Genomic DNA, 25,216 nt, shown 5'->3' on the forward strand with positions numbered 1-25,216 from the left:
TTAAACTTTTGTTCACTCACATTGCCCTCAAGCAGTTTGCTGTCGAATTTTGTTTTGTTCCTGTGAAGTATTTGTCTTAAAGGCATCAAATAAAATGCAAACTGTTGAAGGGTTGAGTCCTGTGTGGTGGCCAACTTCTGTATTATTAAGTGTTTCATGATAACACTATTTGTTACCCCATTCCGTATCAGTTAAAATCACCCGTGTGCATACATCTACCAATGCTTCTGGACACATCATCAGTGATGTTCCTGGAATCATCGGGTGTTTCGGGTCTTTCAACATCATACACCCTTCTCCAGGTGACCCAGCCGGGGCTGATCAGACCCCAGCTTGTGTCCAGATGGTTAGCTACACACGTCTCCATGGCTCCCCTCTTGAGGCACAGCCACCTTGAGGTCCTCTCTGCTGCATCGGTGGTACTGCGGATGGCTCCCTCTCTCCCTCGATGCCCAAATTGCTGCAGGGTCTGGCTAAGGAACGGGCTGCGAATCACCATTCAGCTGCGATGCTGACCATGACTGTTGTCATGGCTTGCAGCTTCCTATTGACCCCTCGCTTCGCCGTCACCTCCAGAATTTGGTTGACATCTTCGTCAAACTGTTTCCACAGTGATGTCATGTTAGCTGGAGGCCATTTGATCCACCTCCTGTTAGAATTGACGTTAGGGTGGTGACAAAATATGACCTCTTTCCAGGATTTTATTGATAATCTTTAGTTTCAGCTGTCAGCTGTTGCTCAGTTTAATAGTAACAAGGACAGAACCTACACTAAATCAACCAAGTCGTATAACCAAATTGAATGATGTACAGTGATCCATGCAGACAAGATTCACTCAAGATTTCAAAATTTATGGTAAAACTTTTTATTCTAGTTTTTTTTCATGACCATTAACAGAGACACAGGAGAAAGGCAGGTGTTGTTTTCCCTTCTTGCAAGAACAAAACCTTCTCCAGTTTAGACAACCGCAAACTGTGAGCAGAGGCAAAACAGAAACAGGACCCTGCCTCTGTCCCACATCAACATCAATTAAATTCCTGATCTTATTTGGTATAGGAACACCGACCAGTTTTTTTGATTACTAATGCTTGATATCAACTAGTCTCCCTGTTTCTATGCAAAAGGCATATATATACAGTACCAACAATTAACATTTCCACATTGATGCATTAATATACTTTAAAAAAATTCAGCCACTTCCTTTTCCATTCGGCATTACACAGGGTGCCTTTTGTGGGGAAATAACAGTGATATTTGTGTTTTTTTTCCTTTAGGCACAAATCTGTTAGTTTCTGGGATTGGGAAAATGTGTTCCAAGGCTGCAGAGCTCTACAGCATCAACAAAGTTGTACTGAAAGGGTTAATGAAAGCCAGCATTCATGGCACTCAAGTTTCAGTTGTATAGCTTTCTTCACAGATTTCTCTCCTTACTAACAAAAGGCAAGTAAACTTAAATTTCAAATTAGCATTGATGTGATGCTTTTTGATTTTAAATCAAGCTCTATAAGGTTGTGAAACTAAGGCTTCCTGCTCATTCATTGCCCCGAGCCTGTGCATTACCATTTTTTTTGTTTTTTTTTTGTTTTTGCTTCATTTTGTACTTTTTTTAAGCTTTTGATAAAAGCACAGACAAGTGGTAGAACTGTAGTTTTGCTTGAAAGTAGATAAATTGTGTTCCATTTCCATTTTGGACGAGGGAACACAGAGGGTGGTGGAGGCAGATAACCTTGCGTAAACCCTCCCCTCCCCAAAGATACTGCATTGGGTAATGTGCTTGCTGGGGGAAGAAAAGAAATCAATCTATCACTCCGGCTTGACGAATCTTTCTTTCCACAGTAAATCCCTGCAAAATAAAAAAAACACAAAATGGTTAATTTCCTCAAAGGTGCCACTGAAAAACTGGATCAGTTGACAAACATGGACTTTAGAATTATTAAAAAAAATTGGTTAGACTGCCAAAATGGCCGGAAATCAGTATAATAAAACACAGGAGCCCAAGTCTTTGTACTGTAACTGCTAATTCTAGGCAAATCTGGAAGATTTTTTAGCCTTCATTTGCAAGTCAAACAAGTAACTGTTAAAAACAACACAAAGGGGGAGGGAAGGCAGATTTGCAAGTACTCAACTCCATTCGATTCAGAAATAGCAGAAGGGCTCACAGCCCATTCTCTCCCCCATTCAACTTTTTTCAACAGGTGGCAAACTGAACGTCACAAATCAACATATCTTCATTCCAGATGTCACCAGCAGGCCACTGAGGGGAACAGCATAATCCTAAACTCCCAAAAGCTCAACAGACAGAAACCAGAAATCTCAATTTTACAAAGAAAATACTTCCACGAATAAACAACTGTACCATTCCTACTACATGTCCAGCCAAAAATTAGCACCGACATTGTCAAACTCACAGTTCCACATCAAACACAAATTATTTACGGGCCTGATACGTGGGCTGAATTTTGGTTCTTCAGAACTATGAACTTACTCTTTAACAGAAAACACAAAACCCATGGGAGGATGCACGATGCTCACTAAATACAGCTCAAGTTTCATTTCCCCATGATCGGGCTCCCAACTGCTCAGATTTAACCGGGGTGAATAACCAGGAGGACAGAAAATATATCAGTGCATTTGTAGTCCACAGCACTGCACATCTGCGTCTCCATTCATTGCCTTTATTGGATATTGGAGTAACACTCCTACTGCAGCAGCTTGAGAAATCAAGACAATACCCAGGAAAGAGAAAGTGACAGAATTGATCAATAGCACATAAGGTAGCAGTAAATATAGTCACACACAAAAATATAATATAGCCCAAGTCCCTGAGAGTCACGTCCTGTAGACTGGTAGTGCCTGCCTGATGTAGGCAATCAGCCCGTCTTCCACTGGGCAAACACTGGAGAGCAGCAGCGATGGGAGGGGCCTGTCCTAACTAGCACAAACAATGCACCACACCACTGCACTGTCTGCCCTCCTGGTCAGCTGCCACAGTGACCCCGTAGCACATGGCCCAGTCCGCACTACAACCGAGGCCACGTAGCTCCCCTGCTGGTCTCAACAATAAACCAGGGAACAGGTCTTGCAATCACAAGTAAAGCTTTTAAGACAATCCTCGCCGTTAAGATTGCATACCGACTCAGCCACCTTTCTGTAGCAGGCAGCAACACCTAGCACCCCAACAAGCAACAAGCTGATGGGCTGACCCTGCAGTACTTGGAAGTTCTTAATGTCCAACAGTGTCTTGTGACTGTAAAAGAGAGGCTGTTGCATCTGAATGCGTCGCCATCTTAGATCTGAAGATCAAATGCAAATCTTCAAATTCAATATGTCTGTACATTATTAATATACTAATGACCAAATTTTAAAAATTAAGGTAAACAATGGACTCAACTGAACCTCCCCTCCAGTTTGCCACATTATGCAAATCCATAACAACTTCACTGCCTACTTTCATCCCAAAAACAATTGCTATTAAATCCAATAAAATTAAATTCCATGTGTCCTGTCCTCATTTAAACAATACATTCCTAAATTTATTTTCCACTAAATTTATTACAATTCACTGTAAGGATATTGGGTCAGCAAGCCTGTAAATCTTGATCCTTTTTAAAGATAGTATAAATATAAAACCAACAGGGTTGTTGAAAAGACAGCCTGAGTCCGAGGCCATTTTCTAATGCTTCCATTACCTGGGATACATTTCGGTCAGGACTGGTGAGATCTATCCACTTTAAGTTACTGGTCCCTTAATATTTGCACTCCATATTTTATAGACAATATGTGCAGGAGTAGGCCGTTCAGCCCTTTGAACCAGCACTGCCATTCAATGTGATCATGGCTGATCATCCGCAATCAGTAACTCGTTCCTGCCTTCTCCCCTTATCCCTCGACTCCACTATCTTTAAGAGCTCTATCCAACTCCTTCTTGAAAGCATCCAGGGAATTGGCCTCCACTGCCTTCTGAGGCAGATCATTCCGTAGATCCACAACTCTCTGGGTGAAAAAGTTTTCCCTCAACTCTGTTCTAAATGGCCTACTCCTTATTCTTAAACTGTGGCCTCTGGTTCTGGACTCCAACATTGGGAACATGTTTCCTGCCTCTAGCGTGTCCAATCCCTTAATAATCTTGTTTGTTTCAATCAGATCCCCTCTTCTAAATTCCAGTGTATACAAGCCCAGTTGCTCCAATCTTTCAACATACGACAGTCCCGCCATCCGGGGAATCAACCTCGTGAGCCTACGCTGCACTCCCTCAATAGCAAGACTGTCCTTCCTCAAATTTGGAGACCAAAACTGAACACAATACTCCAGGTGTGGTCTCACCAGGGCCCTGTACAACTGCAGAAGGACCTCTTTGCTCCTACACTCAACTCCCCTTATTATGGCCAACATGCCATTAGCTTTCTTCACTACTTTCTTACCTGCATGCTTACAGTGACTGATGAACAAGGACACCTAGATCTTGTTGTACTTCCCCTTTTCCTAACTTGACACCATTCAGATAGTAATCTGCCTTCCTGTTCTTGCCACCAAAGTGGATAACCTCACATTTATCCACATTCAACTGCATCTGCCCACTCACCCAATCTGTCCAAGTCACCCTGCATTCTCCTAACATCATTCCTCATATTTCACACTGCCACCCAGCTTTGTGTCATCTGCAAATTTGCTAATGTTACTTTTAATCCCTTCATCTAAATCATTAACGTATATTGTAAATAGCTGTGGTCCCAGCACTGAGTCTTGTGGTACCCCACTAGTCACTGCCTGCCATTCTGGAAAGGACCCGTTAATCCCTACTGTTTCCTGTCTGCCAACCAATCTTCTGTCCATGTTAGTACCCTACTCCCAATACCATGTGCTCTAATTTTGCCCACTAATCTCCTATTTGGGACCTTACCAAAGGCTTTCTGGAAGTCCAGATACACTACATCCACTGGCTCTTTTTTCCTCTTTGGAATGAACTGATCCTGCACCTTCTGTATTATTCCCAGAAATACCTGCCATTGTTGTTCCACTGTCATCCCTGTGAGGGTATCCTTCCAATCAACTTTGGCTAGTTCCTCCCTCATGGCTCCATAGTGCCCTTTGTTCAACTGTAATACTGACACTTCTGATTTTCCCTTCTCCCTCTCAGATTGTAGATTAAAACTTATCATGTAATGGTCACTGCCTCCTAATGGCTCCTTTACCTCCAGTTCCCTTATCAAATACTGTTCATTACACAACACTAGATACAGAATTGCCTTCTCCCTGGTAGGCTCCAGTACAAGCTGCTCTAAGAATCCATCTCGGAAGCACTCCACAAACTCCCTTTCTTGGGGTCCAGTATCAGCCTGACTTTCCCAGTCTACCTGCATGTTGAAATCCCTCACTACAACTGTAGCATTACCTTTGCGACATGCTAATTTTAAAAGCACATTTAGCAAGCAACCTGACCAACTTCAACGATTGCCTTTATAGTGGCGGTGAGAAGTATCCCTGACTTCTGCCACACTACACGTCCCTAACTACAGCACACACAAAATGCTGGTGGAACACAGCAGGCCAGGCAGCATCCGTAGGGAGAAGCGCTGTCGATGTTTCGGGCTGAGACCCTTCATCAGGACTAACCGAAAGGGAAGATAGTAAGAGATTTGAAAGTAGTGGGGGGAGGGGGAAATGCAAAATGATAGGAGAAGACCGGAGGGGGTGGGATGAAGCTAAGAGCTTGGCTTGGCGAAAGTGATACAGAGCCGGAGAAGGGAAAGGATCATGGGACGGGAGGCCTTGGGAGAAAGGGGGGGGGGAGGGGGGGGAGAAGAGAGAGAACACCAGAGGGAGATGTAGAACAGGCAAACAATTAAATATGTCAGGGATGGGGTAAGAAGGGGCATTAACGGAAGTTAGAGAAGTCAATGTTCATGCCATCTGGTTGGAGGCTACCCAGCTGGTACATAAGGTATTGTTCCTCCAACCTGAATTTGGATTCATTTTGATAATAGAGGAGGCCATGGATAGACACATCAGAATGGGAATGGGACGTGGAATTAAAATGTGTGGCCACTGGGAGATCCTGCTTTCCCTGGCGGACTGAGCATAGGTGTACTGCGAAACGGTCTCCCAGTCTGCGTCGGGTCTCACCAATATATAAAAAGCCACACTAGGAGCACCGGACGCAGTATACCATTCATAAACTTTTCTTTCTTGTTGGTGTGAACGTGCATGTATATAGATTTGGTAGCTTACACGTTGTATAACCCTTTCTGTTGTGGGGTAAATACCTTTAGCACTACTACTCTAAGATTTCCACCATGCAGCTTCAGCAAGTTATCAGATAAATCCTTAGATCCTTAACCCAAAAAATGCAGTACTGTTTTGAAAAGCGTGTTATCTTCACATTTTAAAAGTACGATTGACTTCTGTACTCTGCCAAATGTTCATGAACAAGTTGGTTAGGAACCTTCATTTGCAATGCTGAGATGATGTTAGGGAGAGGCAGAGTATAATCACCAGCAATAAAACGTGGGATGACTTTCAGCATTTACCTTGCTGTTATCAGGTCCCTTTGGCTGGCGAAGTACAACTAATTTTGGAGCACTTGCGTCATCCAAGGTGATGCTCTTCAGACGATGTACTAAACGATCAGGACGTGGAGCTGCCACAGGCCTGGGACCTTCACTAAAAGGGAGAAAGACACACTGTGAGGAATCTGCATTACCAGAATTCACAACTATGATAACATACATAGGTTATAGGTATATTCTGGCAATAAAGCGTAGAACCATTAGGTCAGAATTCTTCTTACTAAACTTAGATTAGCCGATTTATTTGGAGAAAAGATAGATAAAATAAACAGTAGATAAAGCAACCTTTAATAACTAATACAGTACTGGAGAAAGGAATTAAGAGGGATTTGAACTTGTGTTCTAACTCAGGAACTGATATTCTCCATTAAGGGAAATTACTGAATTCGGCAGATTCAAAGAGAGTAAAAAAGTGTGCATCTTGAATTGCTCTCATTGCATTGATGGTAAACAATCAAACAACCATTCAGAACACTGGCAAACACTTGATAAAGTTAGGACTGAAAGGTTACCATAAATCAATGGGAAAGTAAAATGCAGAGGTGAGATTACAGCCATTATTACAGTCTGCTGCTTGGAAATTCCAATGATTCAGTGCCTGGGTCCTATTTCCCAAACAATTGCACTCACCAGGATCTTGGCTCCCCCGCTCCTTTTGAACTCTTTCTGCCTACTCCTGCCCCAACTGAACTCATGTCCAAATACCTCAACTCCATTTTATCCTCTTTTGATTCAGTCCCTGCCTACCTATATCCATGACACATCACAAGCTCTCAATCTGCTCAAAAGCTTTGAATTTCCTGACCCTGACTGCCTCATTTCCAGTCCCTAAACGCTTTATTCCTCATCAAGAAGGCCTTAAAGGTCTCCATTTCCTTCTTGACAGTAGACCTGACCAGTTCCCCTCCACTACCATCACATTGTATCTGGCGGAACTGATCCTCACCCTCAATAATTTCTTCTAGATCCTCCTACTTTCCCCAAACTCAAGAGATAGGGCATGGCAACGCTCATGGGCCCAGCAACACCAGCCTTTTTGTTGACTCTATGGAACAGTCTACATTCCAAACTTTCCCTAGTAATGCTCCCCAACACTTTCTGTGCTACACTGACATTTGCACTGATTCTACTTCCTGCACTCATGCAAGCTTGTCAATTTTATCAACTTTGCTTCCAATTTCTAGCCTTCCCTTAAATTCACTTGGTCCACTTGCTTCCCTTTCTCAATCTGCTTCCACCTCTGGGGATAAACTGCCTACCAATATTTTTATACACCTACCAATTTCCATGGTTATCTTGACTAACTTTGTCCACCACATTGGATCCCAAGATGAAACTTTCCATTCCAGGACAGATATCCTTTCTTTAATGAATGGGGTTTCCCTTCCTCAGATACCCACCCTTGCACCACCTTCTCACTGACGGACAGGCATACTTTATTGATCCCGAGGGCTGCTTGTTCCTTTTGTCCTCCCCTTCACTCCATGAGCCTCTGCATACAACACATCATTCTCCACAATTTCCGCCATCTTCAACAGGACCCTTCCACCAAACATTTTTATCTCTTTTTTAAGATCACTCCTTCTATGATTCACTTGTCCAGTCAACTCTCCCTACTAATATCCTTCCTGGCACTTATCCCTGCAAGTAGAAAAGCTACAACTGCCCATTCAGGGACGTAAACAGTCTTTACAGATGAGGCAACACTTCCCCTGCAAATGCGTTACTCCTGATGTGGTCTTCTCTACATTAGTGAAACCTGACGCAGATTGCAGAAGTGCTTTGTTCAGCATCTTTTCTACATTTGCAAGGATTTCTTGGTGGCCAAGTATTTCAATCTCAATTGCCACCCCCATTCAGACATGCCTGTCCAAGACCACCTCTTCTGCCATGAAGAGGCCACTCACAGGTTGGAGGAGCAATACCTCATATTTCGCCACGATGACCTCCAAACTGATGGCATGAACATTGATTTCTCCAACTTCCAGTAATTTCCCTACTCTGACAACCCCCTTTTTTCTTTCACCTGGCTACCACCTCTCCCCGGTGCCCTCCTCCCTCCACCTCTCCCAAGGTTGACTCCTTTCCGATACCTTGTCTATCCCTTTACCTTTTCCACCAATCACCTCCCAGCTTCTTACTTCATCCCCCACCTGGCCTCACTTACCACTCACTCCTTCCCCAACATTATTGTAGAACCCCCCCCTCCTTCTCCAACTCTGATGAAGCGTCTGAGCTTGAAATGTTGACCGTTTCCATAGATGTAACTGAAAGGCATTCTGTTTAAATGCTTCAGATATTCTCTTGTTGCACCCCCCCACCTACATCAAGCGTATTTGAAAAAACAGGGTTCATTAAGTGACTTGGTGGGGAGGTAGTTTTAAAATCCAGAAGGATGGCATCAGACAATTTGTCAAACAGGTATAAGGTTCTTGCAGCCTATGCAGATGAAAGGAAACACTTCAGGGTGAAGGAGCAGCATCATCTAAAGAGAACCACTAAAGATAGGCAAATTAAAAGGAAGCAAAGTAGAGTGGACAATGGATTTAAGGAATTGATTCATTTCTCAGTAGCCATGAACTACGAAGGTCATGCTGCCACACTGGTGAGAAGTGATATCTCACTGGAGCCAGAGGAGACCTTGTGGTTCTCAAAGGAATTAACAAGCGAATTAAGTGGCCTGTACAATACAGGGAGAAAAGCAGAATCCATTTAATTAGACATGATTCATTGGAATTGGAAATAGACCCATCAGTATTCCAGCAAAATAACTGGGGCTGTAGAGGCCATTTCCAGGTAATAATCAAGTTTGTCTGAAATTTAGAAAGGTATGCAGCAGCCACTCAATAAGGTAACCACAATATTGTGATAAATTGGCACTAAAATACTCACAAAACTAACAACAATGACCAAGTGGAGAGAAGAAACTAGTTCTACCACCAACATAGGTAGGCATGTTGGACTTTGGAATTTAATGTTATGGGAGCTTGTTTATCTTACAAGCATCAATAAATTGGCCATGTGTTACCAGCAAAAGCTGGGGTACAAGTGTGGTGGGGGGGGGGGGGGGGAGAGAAAAGAAGGGGCAAGGTGGGGATGAGTTCTATTGATAAGAGCTTAGAAAGTTAAGGGAAGCAAAATATCAGTGTGCAGGGTGGCAAAAATGGGTCAAAATGAGCCCAACAGGAAGGCATGAAAGTAATCTTACTAGGCAATTAACTAACTATTTTAAGATACTGAGCTTTACTTTGAGGTGGGCAGAATGGAGAAGGAAGATGTGATTGTGAGGCTGGAGACAAAGGCTTTTGTCAGCAAACAAATGGAGCTAATATGAGTAGATCACAAAAAATTGCAGAATTAATGGAAGTTGTAAATAGTTCCCTGACAGCAGTGGTAATACAAGGCCTGGCACTATTCAGGAGATTACTGCATTTAACAATGGTAATAACCAGAGAACCAAAATTTATACATTACTGGGCTGACCAAATGAGCATAACCTAGGCTTTGCTGGACTAAGTTTTTTAAAAATTAATGAGGAACCAAGGAGAAAAAGAGCTTATTTAGAATAACTTGATGATTGGGTACTTGAAGGGTCTTTAAAGCAGCAACTGCAATATCAAAATTAATTTTAAATCAGAAACGAGTTAGTTCAATCTGAAACCAAGACAAAGGTACATGCTGGTAATGGTACTTTGGCCAACTACATTGAGTTATTGCCAACAAAACAAAAATCAGAAACTTGAGAAATTGGAAAAGTTTAGATTTCAAGGAGGGCAAACACATGGACAAAGGGAAGTAAATAAAAACAGAAGAAATTAAAAGCCAATTGCAATAATCAATAATTATTGCAAAACAGAGCAGTAAAAGTTAACATACATCTCAAATGGCAATATTTGTACAAGAAATAAATAGCAGAGGCATCAAATCTTCATGGAAGGTACAGTAAACCCAGAATACTGAATCAAGAGCTCAAATACTAGAAAACAAATATTGCAGAAATTATTGGGATTGAAAGGTAATTGAAAGCAATGAGGTCCTGAAAAGAGAATTTAGAGAATTAGGTAGAAAGCTGAGAAGCAGGACCTCCTGAGTAGTAATTTCTAAATTGCTGCGTGTACCATGTGCCAGTGAGGGTAGAAACAGGATGATCTGGCAGATAAACTTGTGGTTGAGAAGCTGATGTAAGGGGCAGGGATTCAGGATCTTGGATAATTGGGATCTCCTCTAGGGGAGGTATGACCCATTTCAAAAGCGACAGGTTGCACCTGAACCCAAGGGCCACCAATATTCTCACAGGCAGGTTTGTTAGAGCTGTTGGGGAAGGTTTAAACTAATTTGGCAGGGGGGTGGAACTGGAGTGAAGGACAATGTAAAAAAGTGAAGATAACATGCAGTCAGATTGTTAGGAAGGGCAAGCAGGTCATCAGACTTAGTTGCAGCCAACACGTTGAGTATCATGCAGAATCAGAAAGGATAGCAACAATAGTACTCGAGGTGTTGTATCTAAATGCACATAGTATAATAAATAAGGTTGTTGCAATATTACAGATTGCCAGGTATGATGTTGTGGCCATCACTGAATTGGGGCTGAAGGATGGTTATAGCTGGGAGCTGAATGTCCAAGGTTACACATTGTATTAAGGAGATAGGATGGTAAACAGAGGGGATGGTATAGTTCTACTGGTAAAGAATGGCATCAAATCTGTAGAAAGATATGACGTAAGATCGGAAGATGTTGATTCCTTGTGGGTTGAGTTACGGAATTGCAAGGGTAAAATGACATTGATGGCAGTTATATACAGGCCTTCCAACAGGGGCTGGGAGGTGGACCACAGGTTACAACAGGAAATAGAAAAGAGTGTCAAAAGGGCAACGTTATGGTAGTCCCGCGAGTGAGCTTGTTGAATACCTAAGAGATAGCTTAGAGCAGTTTGTCATTGAGCCTACTAGGGGATCAGCTATACTGAAGGGTGTTATGTAATGAACTGGAGGTGATTAGGGAGCTTAAGGTAAAAGAATCTTCAGGAACCAGTGATGACAATGTGACTGGGTTCAACTTGAAATTTGATGGGGAGAAAGTAAAGTCTGATGTAGCAATATTTCAGTGGAGTAAGGGAAATTACAGTGGTATGAGAGAGGAGTTGGCCAAAGTAAATTGGAAGGAGCTGCTGGCAGGGATGTCAGCAGAGCAGCAACGGTGTGCATTTCTGGGAAAAATGAGGAAGGTGCAAGACATGTGTATTCCAAAAAAGAAGAAATACTCAAATGGTAAAATAGCACAATCATGGCTGACAAGTCAAAGCAATTGTAAACGCAAAAGAAAGGGCAAACAACAAAGCAAAAATTGGACAGAGGATTAGGAAACTTTTAAAAACCTAGAGAGCAACTTAAAATATCATTAGAAGGGAAAAGATGAAACATGAAAGCAAGCTAGCAAATAATATCAAAGTGGATAGTAAAAGTATTTCCAAGTATGCTAAAGATAAAAATGAGAGTGGATACAGGACTGCTAGAAAATGAGGCAGGAGAAATAATAATGGGGGACAAGGAGATGGCTGATGAACTAAATGAATATTTTGCATGTCTTCGCTGTGTGAAGGAAGAGAAGTTGTTGCAGTTATTGTTATAAAAGAGAAGATGCTTAAAATGCTGTAAGACCCAAACCTACGTAAGTCACCTGGACCACAGGAACTGTACTCTAGGGTTCCAAAAGAGGTAGCACTAGAAATTGTGGTGCCATTAGAAGTTATCTTTCAAAAATCATTACACTCTGCAATTTTCCAGTCCTCTGGCACCATGCCAAATGTCACTCCATTCTAAGAAAGGAGGAAGGCAGCAGAAAGGAAATTATAGACCAGTTAGCCTGACCTCAGTGGATGGGAGTCAATGTTTAAGGATAAGGTGATGGAGTACTCGGTGACACAGGACAAGATAGGACAAAGTCAGCATGGTTTCCTTCAGGGAAAATCCTGCTTGATGAACCTGCTGGAATTCTTTGGGGAGATTATAAGTAGAATAGATAAAGTGGATGGAGTGGATGTCATATATTTGGACTTTCAGAAGGCTTTTGACAAAGTGCCACCAGGTTGGTTACCAAGTTAGAGCCCATGGTATTACAGGAAATTTACTAACATGGTTAGAGCATTGGCTGATTAGTAGGAGGCAGCAAGTGGGAATAAAAGGATCCTTTTCTAGTTGGCTGCCAGTGACTAATGGTGTTCTGCAGGGGTCGGTGTTGGGATCACTTTTTATGCTGTATATAATTTTAGATGATGGAATAGATGGTTTTCATGACAGGTTTGCAGATGAGATGAAGATTGGTAGAGGGGCAGGTAGTGTTGAAGAAACAGGTAGGATGCAGAAGTACTTAAGACAGATTAGGAGAATGGGCAGGAAAGTAGCAACTAAAATACAATGTTGGAAAATGCATGGTCATGCACTTTGGTGGTACAAATAAATGTGTGGACTATTTTCTAAACGGGGAGAAAATCCAAAAATCTGAGATACAAAGGGATTTGGAAGTCCCTGTGCAGAACACCCTAAAGGTTAACTTGCAGGTTGAGTCAGTGGTGAGGAAGGCAAATGCCATGTTAGCATTCATTTCTAGAGATCTGGGATACAAGAGTAGGGATGTGATGCTGAGGCTTTAAGGCACTGGTGAGGCCTCACCTTGAGTATTATGAACAGTTTAGGGCCCCTCATCTTAGAAAAGATGTGCTGGCATTGGAGAGGGTCCAGAGGTTCACAAGGATGATACCGAGAATGAAAGGGTTATCATATGAGGGACATTTGATGGCTTTGGGGCTTTGGGTTTGTGCTCACTGCAATTCAGAAGGATGGGGGTGGGGGGGGGGGGAAATCGCATTGAAACTTTTGAATGTTGAAAGGTAGATGTGGAAAGGACGTTTCCCATGGTGGGAGAGTCTAGGAGTCTAGGACAAGAGGCCACTGCCTCAAGATAGAGGGGTGCACTTCAAAACAGATGTGGAGGAATTTCTTTAGACAAAGGGTGGTGAATTTATGGAATTTGTTGCTATATGCAGCTGTGGAGGCCAGGTTGTTGAGTGTATTAAGGCAGAGATTGATAGGTTCTTGATTGGACATGGCATCAAAGGTTACAGGAAGAAGGCCGGGAACTGGGGTGGAGAAGAAGAAAGCAAAAAAAAGGATCAGCCATAATTGAATGGCGGAGCAGACTTGATGGGCCAGATGGCCTAATTCTGCTCCTATGTCGTATGGTAATTGAATCCTAGAAATTGACTCAAATCCTAGAATTTAAAGAAGCAGCTGCAGAGATTGTGGATGTTCAGTAAGCTCTTATTTGGTAAGTGTCCACTATTGTCATGAAGCTAGTAAATATTTGAGAAATGTCAGATGCTAGCATGCAGACACAAGGGATCCACTTAGGAAGGCTAGTAAGCTTCTATTTCTTCAGCACCCAACTGCCAAGAAATACTTCAAATGTCATTAAAGAATCCAGAACAGTGAATAAATTGCACTACTAAATCACATTTGGAATTAAGCCATTTCAGTTTAAGTGGTAACATAATATTGCTTTTATGAAAACGTACTCAGTGAATTTCAAGCGGTATGCAAAATAGTTGTAAGCAAACTAAGATATCTTACAATTATAACACAAGAACAGTTCAGCTGTGGTTTTTGATCAGTAGCAACACTTTTTTACATGACTGGCGTCAATATAGAATTAAAGTATAAACAAAATTGTTACTTCAAGGGATAAGGTGGCAAAGTTTAACGACTTAAGTTTTATACACAGCATACTAAAGGCAATGTACATTATTTTTTGAACAATCAGCATGATCTTCAGAATGTCACTGATATACCCCATGGATGGTTTGCACACATCTTCCAAAACTCCAGCTCTCGCAGATGAGGAGATAGCAATCATAATCCTGCTACTCAGGAAAGAAGCTCTTTAAATCTCCAAACAGGGAAGCATAGCCACATTCAACATCTGAATTACTGATCTTGCTCCAAGGATCTTGAATGAAATGAGACAAATCTCGATCCAATTGCCTCAGCACAAACTGATGTGAAAATTGCTGCCAGGAGGAGACAGCAGAAATGTGCAAAAACAGCAAGGTGTCCTTGCAATGTTGAGCCAGTTTATACACACAAGGGTTAGACAGATGTGCATTACAACAGACATGTTTGAGTTCATTGAGAGTTAAAACTGGATTTGATCCAGCACTGCAGAATGCCAAAACAGATTGTGAAAAACAATGCAAATGTAACTTGGTATTGAATTAAAATTACAAATGTATGTCATTTAAATCCTTAAAGGACAAACTACTGTAACACACCACCTGCAAAGAACATTTAGCAATATTTGATAACAATAATTTGGATTTACCAGATGCTTACCTGACACGGAATACATTGCAGGCACTACACTTTCCTGTACGCTGATTTAAGATGACAGAAAATTCAACTTCATCTCCAGGCTGCAACTCCACACCATCCAACACCTCATTCACACGGAAGAACAGCTTTTTACCATCACCAACTTCATAGTTAATGAATCCAAACTGGGAAAACACAAGTCACAATCATGTTCACTTCCCAAGTATTCACATGCTTAAACAACCAATTACAAAGTAAACAAACTCCAATTCAGATTCCCATGCTTGAGTAATTTTTTTTCTGTAAAAGTTTTTAGCAAAATATTGAAACCAAAAAGTACAAAAACATGGGAGTAAAAAACTGCAAGAGGCACCCAACCGTTTCCCTTCACTGTGATAAAAATGGTTATTGGAATTTCATAATTTGTGTTTTAAATGAAGTATTACATGCAAGGACAGGTTAGTATCAATTGCTATAATAGGGTGAAAGGCATCAGAAGATGGGTACTTGCTGATTGAATGGGACCGAGTAAAAGACTTGCCATTGTAGCAGCAGTACAGGCTGGAAGGCTACAATGAGCTAAAACAAATGTTGTATTGTTTCTCAAATCTGCATCACAACCAAAGGTCACAGAGGTTAAAGTAGGATGGTGAATTAAAAAGGTATGCAACTGCAGAAAATCTCACTAGAGAATGCAAAACAGACATAGCAACTGAGAGTGTGGATTGGAGTCCGTGCAAGAGGAACTGTCACTAGTTGTTGACTAGAGCAAGACCAGGAAATTAGAAACTCCAATTCATGAACCTGTGGTGAATATGTGGATCTCATTGTCTCAGACATCTGTGGAGGGCAAGTCACTGGGCTTATTTAGAGCAGTGATTGATAGGTTCTTGATTAGTCAGAGTGTCAAAGGTTATGGGGAGAAGGCAGGAGAATGAGAATCGGGTTGAGAGGTATAATACATCAGCTGTGACAGACCCAATGTGCTGAACTGTCAAAGCCTGCTCCTGTCTTGTGGTCTTCAGATGCCACTCACCGTGGAAGTGAGGATGGAATCAAGGTAGGAAGAAATGAGTTTACTATGGTGAGAGCATGCTGAAACAGTGAATTAATTTTAACAGTCCTACTCGTGGATTTGGAGATGGTAGGAAAGATGAGAGGGGATGAGGATGCATCCTTGATGTTTCTTCTGCCGGTGCAATGTTCAATGCTTCCTATGTATTGCTTTCCCCTTTACAAGATCAATTTGCTCAGCGTACCTGCCAATTTGCTTCCCCATTTTGCTTTTATGGAAGGAAGCAAACTTAAAAGTCAAGTCACTCATCGCCCAAGATATGTTTTTGTGTAGCAATTCCTTCAACTGATTCACAAGATAAAAAAATACTGCATATTTGGCACATTTTCAAGGAAATTATTAACATGCATCTTAATTAGTCAATTTTATCCTCGGACATGGTAATAGAAATTAACACTTTTACTTAACATTACACTTAAAAAGTTTAGGATTTGCTGACTGTCAGTGGGAATACAAATTCAGCAAAAGGTTCCTTTAATTTTCTGTGCTTGTTGGACAGGGAGGTGATGGAGCCAAGTTAGCAGTGCATGGACCTATTAGCACAGTTGGTGAAACCTGCACCCCTCAATACACCCTTAACAAAAATCCAGTGCAATAATCCCATGGAAACTATTCCTGCAGGGCTACACAGGATACTTTTGAGCAGCTCTTGTTAAAGTCTGATCTGTTTTTATTTTGTACGATTTATATTTTCTACAGTAAAAAGTCCCAAATGTCTTGCACTTTTCCATTGGGTCAGTAACTCTTAAGTAAAGATGTGCTGGCATTGGATTGGGTCCAGAGGCAGCTTTCAAGAATGATTGCAGGAATGAAAGTTAACTCTTGAGAAGCATTTGACGGTTCTAGGCCTGTATGTATCATTGGAGTTTAGAGGAAAGGTGGGTGGGGGGGGGGGGGGGAGAGAGAAGAGAAGAGGAAGAGAAATCTCATTAAAACTCATAGAAAATTGAAAAGTCAATTGAAAGGATAGAGAGAGGAAGTTTCAGACCAGCGGGTTTAGCCTCTGAATACAATGCTGTCCATTTAGAACAGATGAGTAAGTTCTTTAGGCAGAGGGTGTTCAATCTATGGAAGTGGCTGTGGAGGTGAAGTCACTGTATATTTTTAGAGTAGAGTTTGATAGGCCCTTGATTAGTTAGGGAATCAAAGGTTACTGGGTTGAGAATAGGCTTGAGGGGAATAATAGATCAGCCATGATGGAATGGCAGGGCAGACTAGAGGGGTTGAATAGTTAATTCTTCTATGTCTTAAGGATAGAATTCATACACACTTGGAAAAGCATGGCCTAAATACGGACGATCAGAATGGTTGTACTGGGGGGTATTGAGCTCCGACATGACGAAGTTGACTGACATAGACAGGACAGTGGTTGATGTCTTTGTGGATTTTAAGGCATTTGGGCAAGGTTCCTCTTTGTAGGCTGGTCCTGAATATTAAGATGCACTAGATCCATGGTAACTCAGGAGTTTAGGCTCAGAACTGGATTGCTTACAGAACACAAATGATAGTGGTGGGTGTCATTCTGGTTAGAGGTCTGTAACTAGTGGTGCTCTGCGGTGATCAGTGCTGGAGCCTCTTCCTTGGGATGTATATACATGACCTGGATGAAAATGTAAATGGACAGGATATTAAATTTGCAAATGAGAAAGATTGGTGGAGGTGGTTGACAAAGCATAGGGATCAGTTGGACATTGGCAAATTGGTGTTTAAATCAAATCCATTAGACATTGCTTGTTGGTTCAGTACCACATTACTACAACCAGCCTCGTCAACAAACTTCAGTACTCTAAAAAGTTGAGAACCCCTCAAGCAGCTCCCCAAACTATCAAGTCAGATCAAGTTAACATGTATTAAAGATTAGGATCAAGCAACAAACTCTCTATTGGTAAATGTGCATCAATAAAGTGTTCAACTGGTACAAATGTCCTTTTCTACAAAAATCAGAATATTCACTCAATATGGCCAGATATCTTATTCAAGTTGACATAACAACCTGTCCATACAATTTAAATCCCAGAGCAGGGATATACCTCTGTTCTTTTTGCACTAAGCATCTCGCAGAAACTTCCATCCCAAGCTACGCAGGAGATTAGTAACTCTCATCTACAAGGTGAAGATCACAACACTTTACACAAAACAAACCAGCAAATCCTACATCTGTTGTCATCCTTAAAAACTTGTACTTACATTGCACAACAATTAAAAGTCCAATATCAATGCCACATTTATGCAATAAAAGGCCACTCAAAATCCACTTCTGAACAAGCAGCTATGCCAGACTAACAAGCTTCACTCAACACTCGGAAAGATACTTGAATCATGGGTATGACCAATTCATTAGCTCATGGCCAATGCACTGCTGAATCAAATGTAAATGCAAGCAATATTTGGATAAATAATAAAACACTTATAATAACTGCACTCAAAAATCCCAGCAACAGACTGCCAATTTCCCACCTTCCATTCACTCAAGATTCTAGTCACCATGGCAACTGAATTACCAGATATGTCAACTGGAGACATGAAAGAACACGTTTATAAAAACTTTGCCACTATCACAAGTCACTCAGTTATACTCCACAAATGTTTATCTGGACAATTAGGTTTTTATTTTTACCACTAGATAACAAACAGCCATTCAACAATGGGTTATTAAGTGACAGCCTTTTATGCAATCTCAGCATTTTTAAGGATCTTGGCCTATTTTATCTATTGGCCTCAATACTTTCCTCCACCTTCTCTCCCAAAACTCGACCTAACTCTGTCTGGACACAATAAATTTCCTGTCAGTTCTATTTAACTACAAATATTAGATTGTACTAAATTAGCACCAAAGAAATTAGTCACACCAACTGTTAAAAATGAACATTTATTTTTAAATGCATATGGAGATTTCCACACCTTGTGTAATTTATTGCTGCCCTTCAGGCAACTGTGCACTTGCCCACACAAACTATTCAGGAAGTTGTTGGCCTGTCCACACCTCATCAAATAAAAAAGCACAAGTTTAAGTTGCTCTAATCGTCTGCTATTGTGGCAGAGTCTCACTGACAAACACAGGTACATATACCTGATGTAAATACAACAGATGTCAGAAATTTGACTGCCCGAGTGAAATAAACCAAACATTAATTCTCACCTGGTCTTTTACACAGTCCACGGTGCCTTTTCGCAAAGGTGTGGCATTGTAGGCCAACTTTTGTCCTGTTTGAGCCACAGTGCATAGCTGGAACTTGATAGTTTCTCCCTTCTGAAGACAATCTGTTTTGTTTGCCAAACTGATTATGCCAAAAGGATATACTTCACCTTTCATAGTCCCTGCAAAAGTACATTCATAAATAACGAGTATAAATATGACAATTTGTTGCATATCTTTATTAATATTTGTGAAAAATTCCTTGATTTTGCTGGTTCACTGTGCTTAGCTAGCTATGGTGAAGGAAAACAAAAAAGTGTAGGCATAGTTGAAGAGCAGACTTGAAGCCAGAAGTGACTGGTGCATTATGGCTACGGATGTTTAAAAAAAATGCCCTTTGCTTTTGAATGATTCTCTACATAAAATGGAAACACTGAGGGAACAGATGAGGGCTTTAGTTTACATTGAAAAATCACTGCATAGACTTGCATGTAACAAATAGCACAGCAAGACAACATTTTCAGGTTTGAAGATCAGAAAATTGAATGTGCAGCAAAAACAAACTGAAAATAACTAAACATTAATATTCTTTAGCTTTTGAATACAAAGTAGGATTAAAGAACAGAATATCTAATTGAGAAACTCTCATGAGAAGAATACCAAACTAATTTAGGTGTTTAGCCTGATTAATTTCTCAAACTGAGAAATCAGAATTTTGGAAGTTTTAATAGCAACTTGAGGAAAAAATGCTTTAGTACTGTAAACAAACACCCAATTGAAGTGGCAACCAAGTTTGTTAAGAGGTGCATTTAAAAGCAAATTGTAAAGGAATACAGGGAGATTGAGTTTAAGCACATGAAGTCACAAGCCATCAGTGGTGGTGGGGGGAAGAGGAACAAAACAGGATAATCAACTAAACTTTGGAAAAAGGGCCAGGGCTGGGAAATATTACAGGTGAAAATTAAAGTCCAGAAAAGTTTTAAACATTGAAAGTTATGAGGGGATCTGGGAACCAAATGCTAACGCAAGTTGTTAAAACTGGAGTGAAAGCTGCAAACTACTTGATGCAGGAGTATTTAAAGAAACTGAAGTTTGCACAATAAAAGATAGCTGGCTGACTAGGAACAAAACATGGATGATATTTTAAACAGTTGTTATACACTAGAGCTAGCAGTTTGAGTCTCTTCCCCCTCCACCGCATTATCATTAGTCTTGCATTCCCACCCATATCCACAATTATATGAAATGCTCATAACCTTCTTAAACACTCAAAGGATAGATTCAGCAATTTTGAAATAATGTAGCCACACAAGAAATATTCACCTTCCTCTGTAATCTCAACAAGTCCCTGATACTCTGCCTGCTGTGGATCGACACTGCGCAATGGCCTCAACACTTTCCCAGTGTAGACTGTTGGATAGACTTCATCACTGGGACCATTTACTGCAAGTAGAAAACATTTCAAAATGGAGAACGTAATAAATTGTCACAACCACCATTGAAATTGTAACAGCTGGCAGCAGAAAGAACCACTCACAGCAATATGAATTTCCCCAGATACACTTCCTCAGTTTCGAAACATGCCACACCAGTCAGACATGACAGATGCAAGGGTTCTGCAAACTTGCCACGATACTTTCAACTAAGATAAATCAAGGATACTGCGTCTATTCTTGCAGTTAATACTAATCAAGGTTAACATTTGGCATCCTAAAATGATTTTAAGACAGTGTCTTTTTGTCAGACTAAATCACTATCGAGAATGAGATAAAACCGTGAAATAACAAAACAATTTTTAAAAGTAAATGAGATTCCAATACTGCATCTCATTTCTGTAGATTAGCACTAACGAATCTTTCTACTTTCAAAACATCAAACATTGGAACTCCAAGAACACTCCAATTATGCATTAGGAATTGCAGACTTCATCTTGTAAAGGGAACTTATATAGGTTCCCAAATTTACTTGACAGCAGAAACTATTTGCTTCAAAGTTTCTAGTGCTTTAATTAAAAACTTCAATAAGCAAAACTCATCTCTGATGGTTCTGTGCAAAACATCTACCTTCTCTTTATATGAATTGTTACAAGGATAGATTGTGCCTGAATGCACTGTTTATACAAATTTCATTGAATGTTAACAGGCTACATGAACAAAGCAATCATGGAGACAACTTTTTTGTCAATCATCTTGAAAGTTTTATTGTTGATTTAACAAAGAAGGCAAGATACCAGCTATACCTCATCAGGAGTTTGAAGAGATTTGGTATGTCAACAAGTACACTCAAAAACCTCTATAGATGTACTGTGGAGAGCATTCTGACAGGCTGCATCACTGTCTGGTATTTTGGGGGGGGGGGGGAAATGCTACTGCACCGGACTGAAAGAAGTTGGCTCCATCTTGGATATGAGCCCACAAAGTACCTAGGAAATGCCCTTTTCTCACTATCACCATTAGGGAGGACGTACAGATGCCTGAAGGCACACACTCAGCAATTCAGGAAGAGCTTCTTTCTCTCTGCCATCCATTTCCTAAATGGACATTGAATCCATGAACACCACCTCACTTTTTAAATATGTAGTATTTCTGGTTTTTTTGCACAATTTTTGATCTATTCAATATACGTACAGTGTAATTGATTTACTTATTTATTATGTTTTTTTTCCTTCTACAGGCAATCCCCAAGTTAAAAACGTCCGACTTATGGACAACTCGTACTTATGAACGGAAAGAGAATGCTGTCTTCCATTTTAAGTCATCGTTAACACTGTGTTGAGTGTGTAACTTTGTACTCGACTTTGTATTTTTCTTAGCTAGATTCACCCTGACCACCCCCCCCCCTTTTCCAGTCAGCACCACCCCCACTTGTCCCATTTAACCTTTCTCAGTGCGGTTGGACTTTAGGACCCGGAGCAGCACAAGACCCACTGCCCGCAGCTGCTGCTGTACTTTTTTTTAATTAAGTGGGATCATGAACAATAGCCAGATCAGAAATGCTGATCAAGTCAACTAGTTCCTAAAGAGAACTCTGATAGGCCAATCAGACAATTCACTGCTGCTCAGCAATAGAACAAAATCTGCAGTTTTCTGTTCCATTGACGGAAAACGATCGCGATTGAAAATAAAGTGGAAATAATAAAGCATTTGGAAAGAGGTGAAACACCAGTCATTGGAAAAGTGTTAGGCTATAGTTAGTCAATGATCGGAACTTTAAAGGTTACAGGTAAAGGATAAAGTGAGAATAATGGAGCATGTGAAAGGCCCTGTGCCGATGAAATCTACAATTACCACTAAGCAACGCAGTGGTTTAATTATTGAAATACATACATTTCTTAAGTGTCTTAAATGTATAGAAAAGTTAAATATATACTATATACTAAGACAAATGTTTGACTAACTGACTTTAAATATACTGGATGTACCTGTTCCGACTTATGTACAAACCCGATTTAAAGACGGACTCAGGAACGGAACTTGTTCGTAACCCGGGGACTGTCTGTATATTATGTATTGCATTGAACTGCTGCTAAGTTAGCAAATTTCACATCACATGATGGTGATAATAAACCCGATATTGATTCTGCTGTTCCTTCATAATTTTTTTTTACTCTTAATGCCAAAAAAAACACTAACTTTTGAAAAACTCAGAACACGAAAGAGCCATCTATTTAGCATTTCCTACCGTGAAAACAAAGGAAACAAAAGCTTTGATAACTCTCAGCTGCTCCAAATACAAATTTCAATCAAATTCTCACAATTTTAAAAACATTTAGTCCCCAAGGACTAAGATGCACAAGTAGCGTCATAATCACCATACTGTGATCCTCAGTGAACCAAGTTAGACATTGAGACATTTGCACTTGAATGTTACAATCACTGATTGCAGGGCTTCCGTTTTGTTCAGGGAACGCCTAACATGTAAAGCACAAGTATTGTTCCTATACTTGCCCAAGGATATATGGTGTATCGGAAAGGTAGTTTAGTCAGCAGAGTGAGTGGTGTGGCCCTGTGTACAAGAAATAATATTAAATCATTAGAAAGGGATGACATAGGATCAGAAGGTGTGGAGTCGCTATGGGTTGAATTAAGAAATGGCAAGGGTAAAAGGACTCTAATGACAGTTATATACAGCCTCCAAATAGCAGCTGGGATGTGGATGACAAATTACAGCAGGAGACAGAAAAGGTGTGCCAGAATGGCAATGTCACGATAATCATTGGGGTTTTAAAATGAAAGTGGATTGGGAAAACCAGGCCAGTACTAGACCTCAAGAGAGAATTTGTAGAATGGCTTTTTAGAACAGCTTATTGTTGAGCCCACTAGGGGATCTGCTATGCAATGATCTGGAGATGAGAGATTAAGGTTAAGGAACCCTTGGGAAGCAATGATCACAATATGATTGAGTTCACTTTGAAATTTGAGAAGGAGAAACTAAATTCAATGTGTCAGCATTTCAATGGAATAACAGAAATTACAATGGTATGAGGGGGGAACTGGCCAAGTTTGACTGGAAAGGGGCACTAGCAGGAAGGACAGCAGAGCAGCAATGGCTGGAGTTCCTGCAAAAAAATGAGGGAAGTGCAAGACAGATATATTCCAAATAAGAAACTTTTGAACGGAAGAAGGACACTACCATGGCTGACAAGTGAAATCAGAGCCAAAGTAAAAGCAAAAGAGGGGGCATAGAAGGAAGCTAAAGCTAGTGGGAAGATAAGAGGATTGGGAAGCTTTTAAAAACTTGCAGAAGGATACTAAGAAGGTCATTAGGAAGGAAAAGATGAATTATGAAAAGAAGCTGGCGACTAATATCAAAGAAGATACTAAAACCTTTTTAAAGTATATAAAGGGTAAAAGAGTTGTGGATAGATATAGGACGAATATAAAATGACACCAGAGATATTGTATGAGAGATGCAGAGATGGCAGAGGAACTGAATGTGCATTCTGCATCAGTCTTCACAGTGGAAGACATCTACAGTATACATTCAAGAGAGTCAGGGAAGTGAAGTATGTGCAATGAAAATTACGATTGAGAAGGTGCTCAGGAAGCTTAGTCTGAGGGTGGATAAATCTCCTGGACCTGATGGAAAGCACCCTTGGGTTCTGAAGAAAGTAGCTGGAGAGATTGAGGTGGCATTAACAATGATCTTTCAAGAATCGATAGATTCTTGCATTGTGCCAGATTACTGGAAAATTGCAAATGTTACTCTGCTATTGAAGGGTGGGAGGCAACAGAAAGGAAACTATAGACCTGTTATCCTGACATCAGTGGTTGGGAAGTTGTTTGAATCGCTCATTAGGGATGAGATTACATAGTACCTGACAAGATAGACCAAATACAGCATGGTTTCCTGAAAGGAAAATCCTGCAATTTTTTGAGGAAATTACAAGCATGGTAGACAAAGGAGATGCAGTAGGTGTGGTGTACTTGGATTTTCAGAAGGCCTTTGACAAGGTGCTGCACATGAGGTTGCTTAGCAAGGTAAGACCCAATGGAATTACAGGGAAGTTACTAGTGTGGGTGGAGCATTGACTGATTGGCAGAAAACAGACAGTGGGAATAAAGGGATCCTATTCTGGCTGGCTGCTGATTACTAGTGGAGTTCCACAGGGGTCGGTGTTGGGATGTATGATGTATGACAATGATTTGGACTATGGGATTAATGGATTTGAGGCTGGATTTGAGGCTAAATTTGCTGATGATACTGTTACGTACTCGTGACACTTGACAGTGGAGCCCTTGTCATGTGACTGGGGTTGAAGCTGTACTGGACTTGAGGTGATGGTCTTGTGATGGTGGAATGACGTCATTTTCCCGGCAGTAGAGATCATGTGACGGTTTTTTTTTTAAACAGGTTATAAAAGGTAGACCCCACCCTGTGAGGAGGGGCAGTTCGTGGCTGGATTTGCCAGGTTGACTTCATGCCACTGCGTGTTTGAAGTGATGACGCAGTTTAGCTGAAGGATGAAGTTTTTATTTAATGCTAAAGTTTAAAAGGTCATTGCCAGCAGGTTCTTTATGATTCTGTTAGTTCGAAATTAGTGGAGAGTTAAAGATCGAGGAGAAACGCTTTCTA

At 40.8% G+C, this 25,216-nt stretch overlaps 1 protein-coding gene across 2 annotated transcripts in view; it reads right to left on the bottom strand.

Moving 5' to 3' along the window:
- Nucleotides 1-849: 849 nt before the first annotated feature.
- Nucleotides 850-25,216, bottom strand: part of csde1 (cold shock domain containing E1, RNA-binding) — a 109,946-nt gene continuing 85,579 nt past the window's right edge. For both annotated transcript variants that reach the window (XM_059972782.1, XM_059972784.1), the window contains 5 exons: nt 20,465-20,584; nt 19,145-19,323; nt 14,952-15,115; nt 6,528-6,660; nt 850-1,843 (listed from right to left, as the gene is read on the bottom strand). In XM_059972782.1, the coding sequence (XP_059828765.1) occupies nt 1,796-1,843; nt 6,528-6,660; nt 14,952-15,115; nt 19,145-19,323; nt 20,465-20,584 (644 nt within the window). In that variant the 3' untranslated portion in view covers nt 850-1,795. The remainder of the gene's footprint in view (nt 1,844-6,527; nt 6,661-14,951; nt 15,116-19,144; nt 19,324-20,464; nt 20,585-25,216) is intronic.

The sequence above is a fragment of the Hypanus sabinus genome, chromosome 6, assembly GCF_030144855.1.
Source record: "Hypanus sabinus isolate sHypSab1 chromosome 6, sHypSab1.hap1, whole genome shotgun sequence".
NCBI lineage: Eukaryota > Metazoa > Chordata > Chondrichthyes > Myliobatiformes > Dasyatidae > Hypanus > Hypanus sabinus.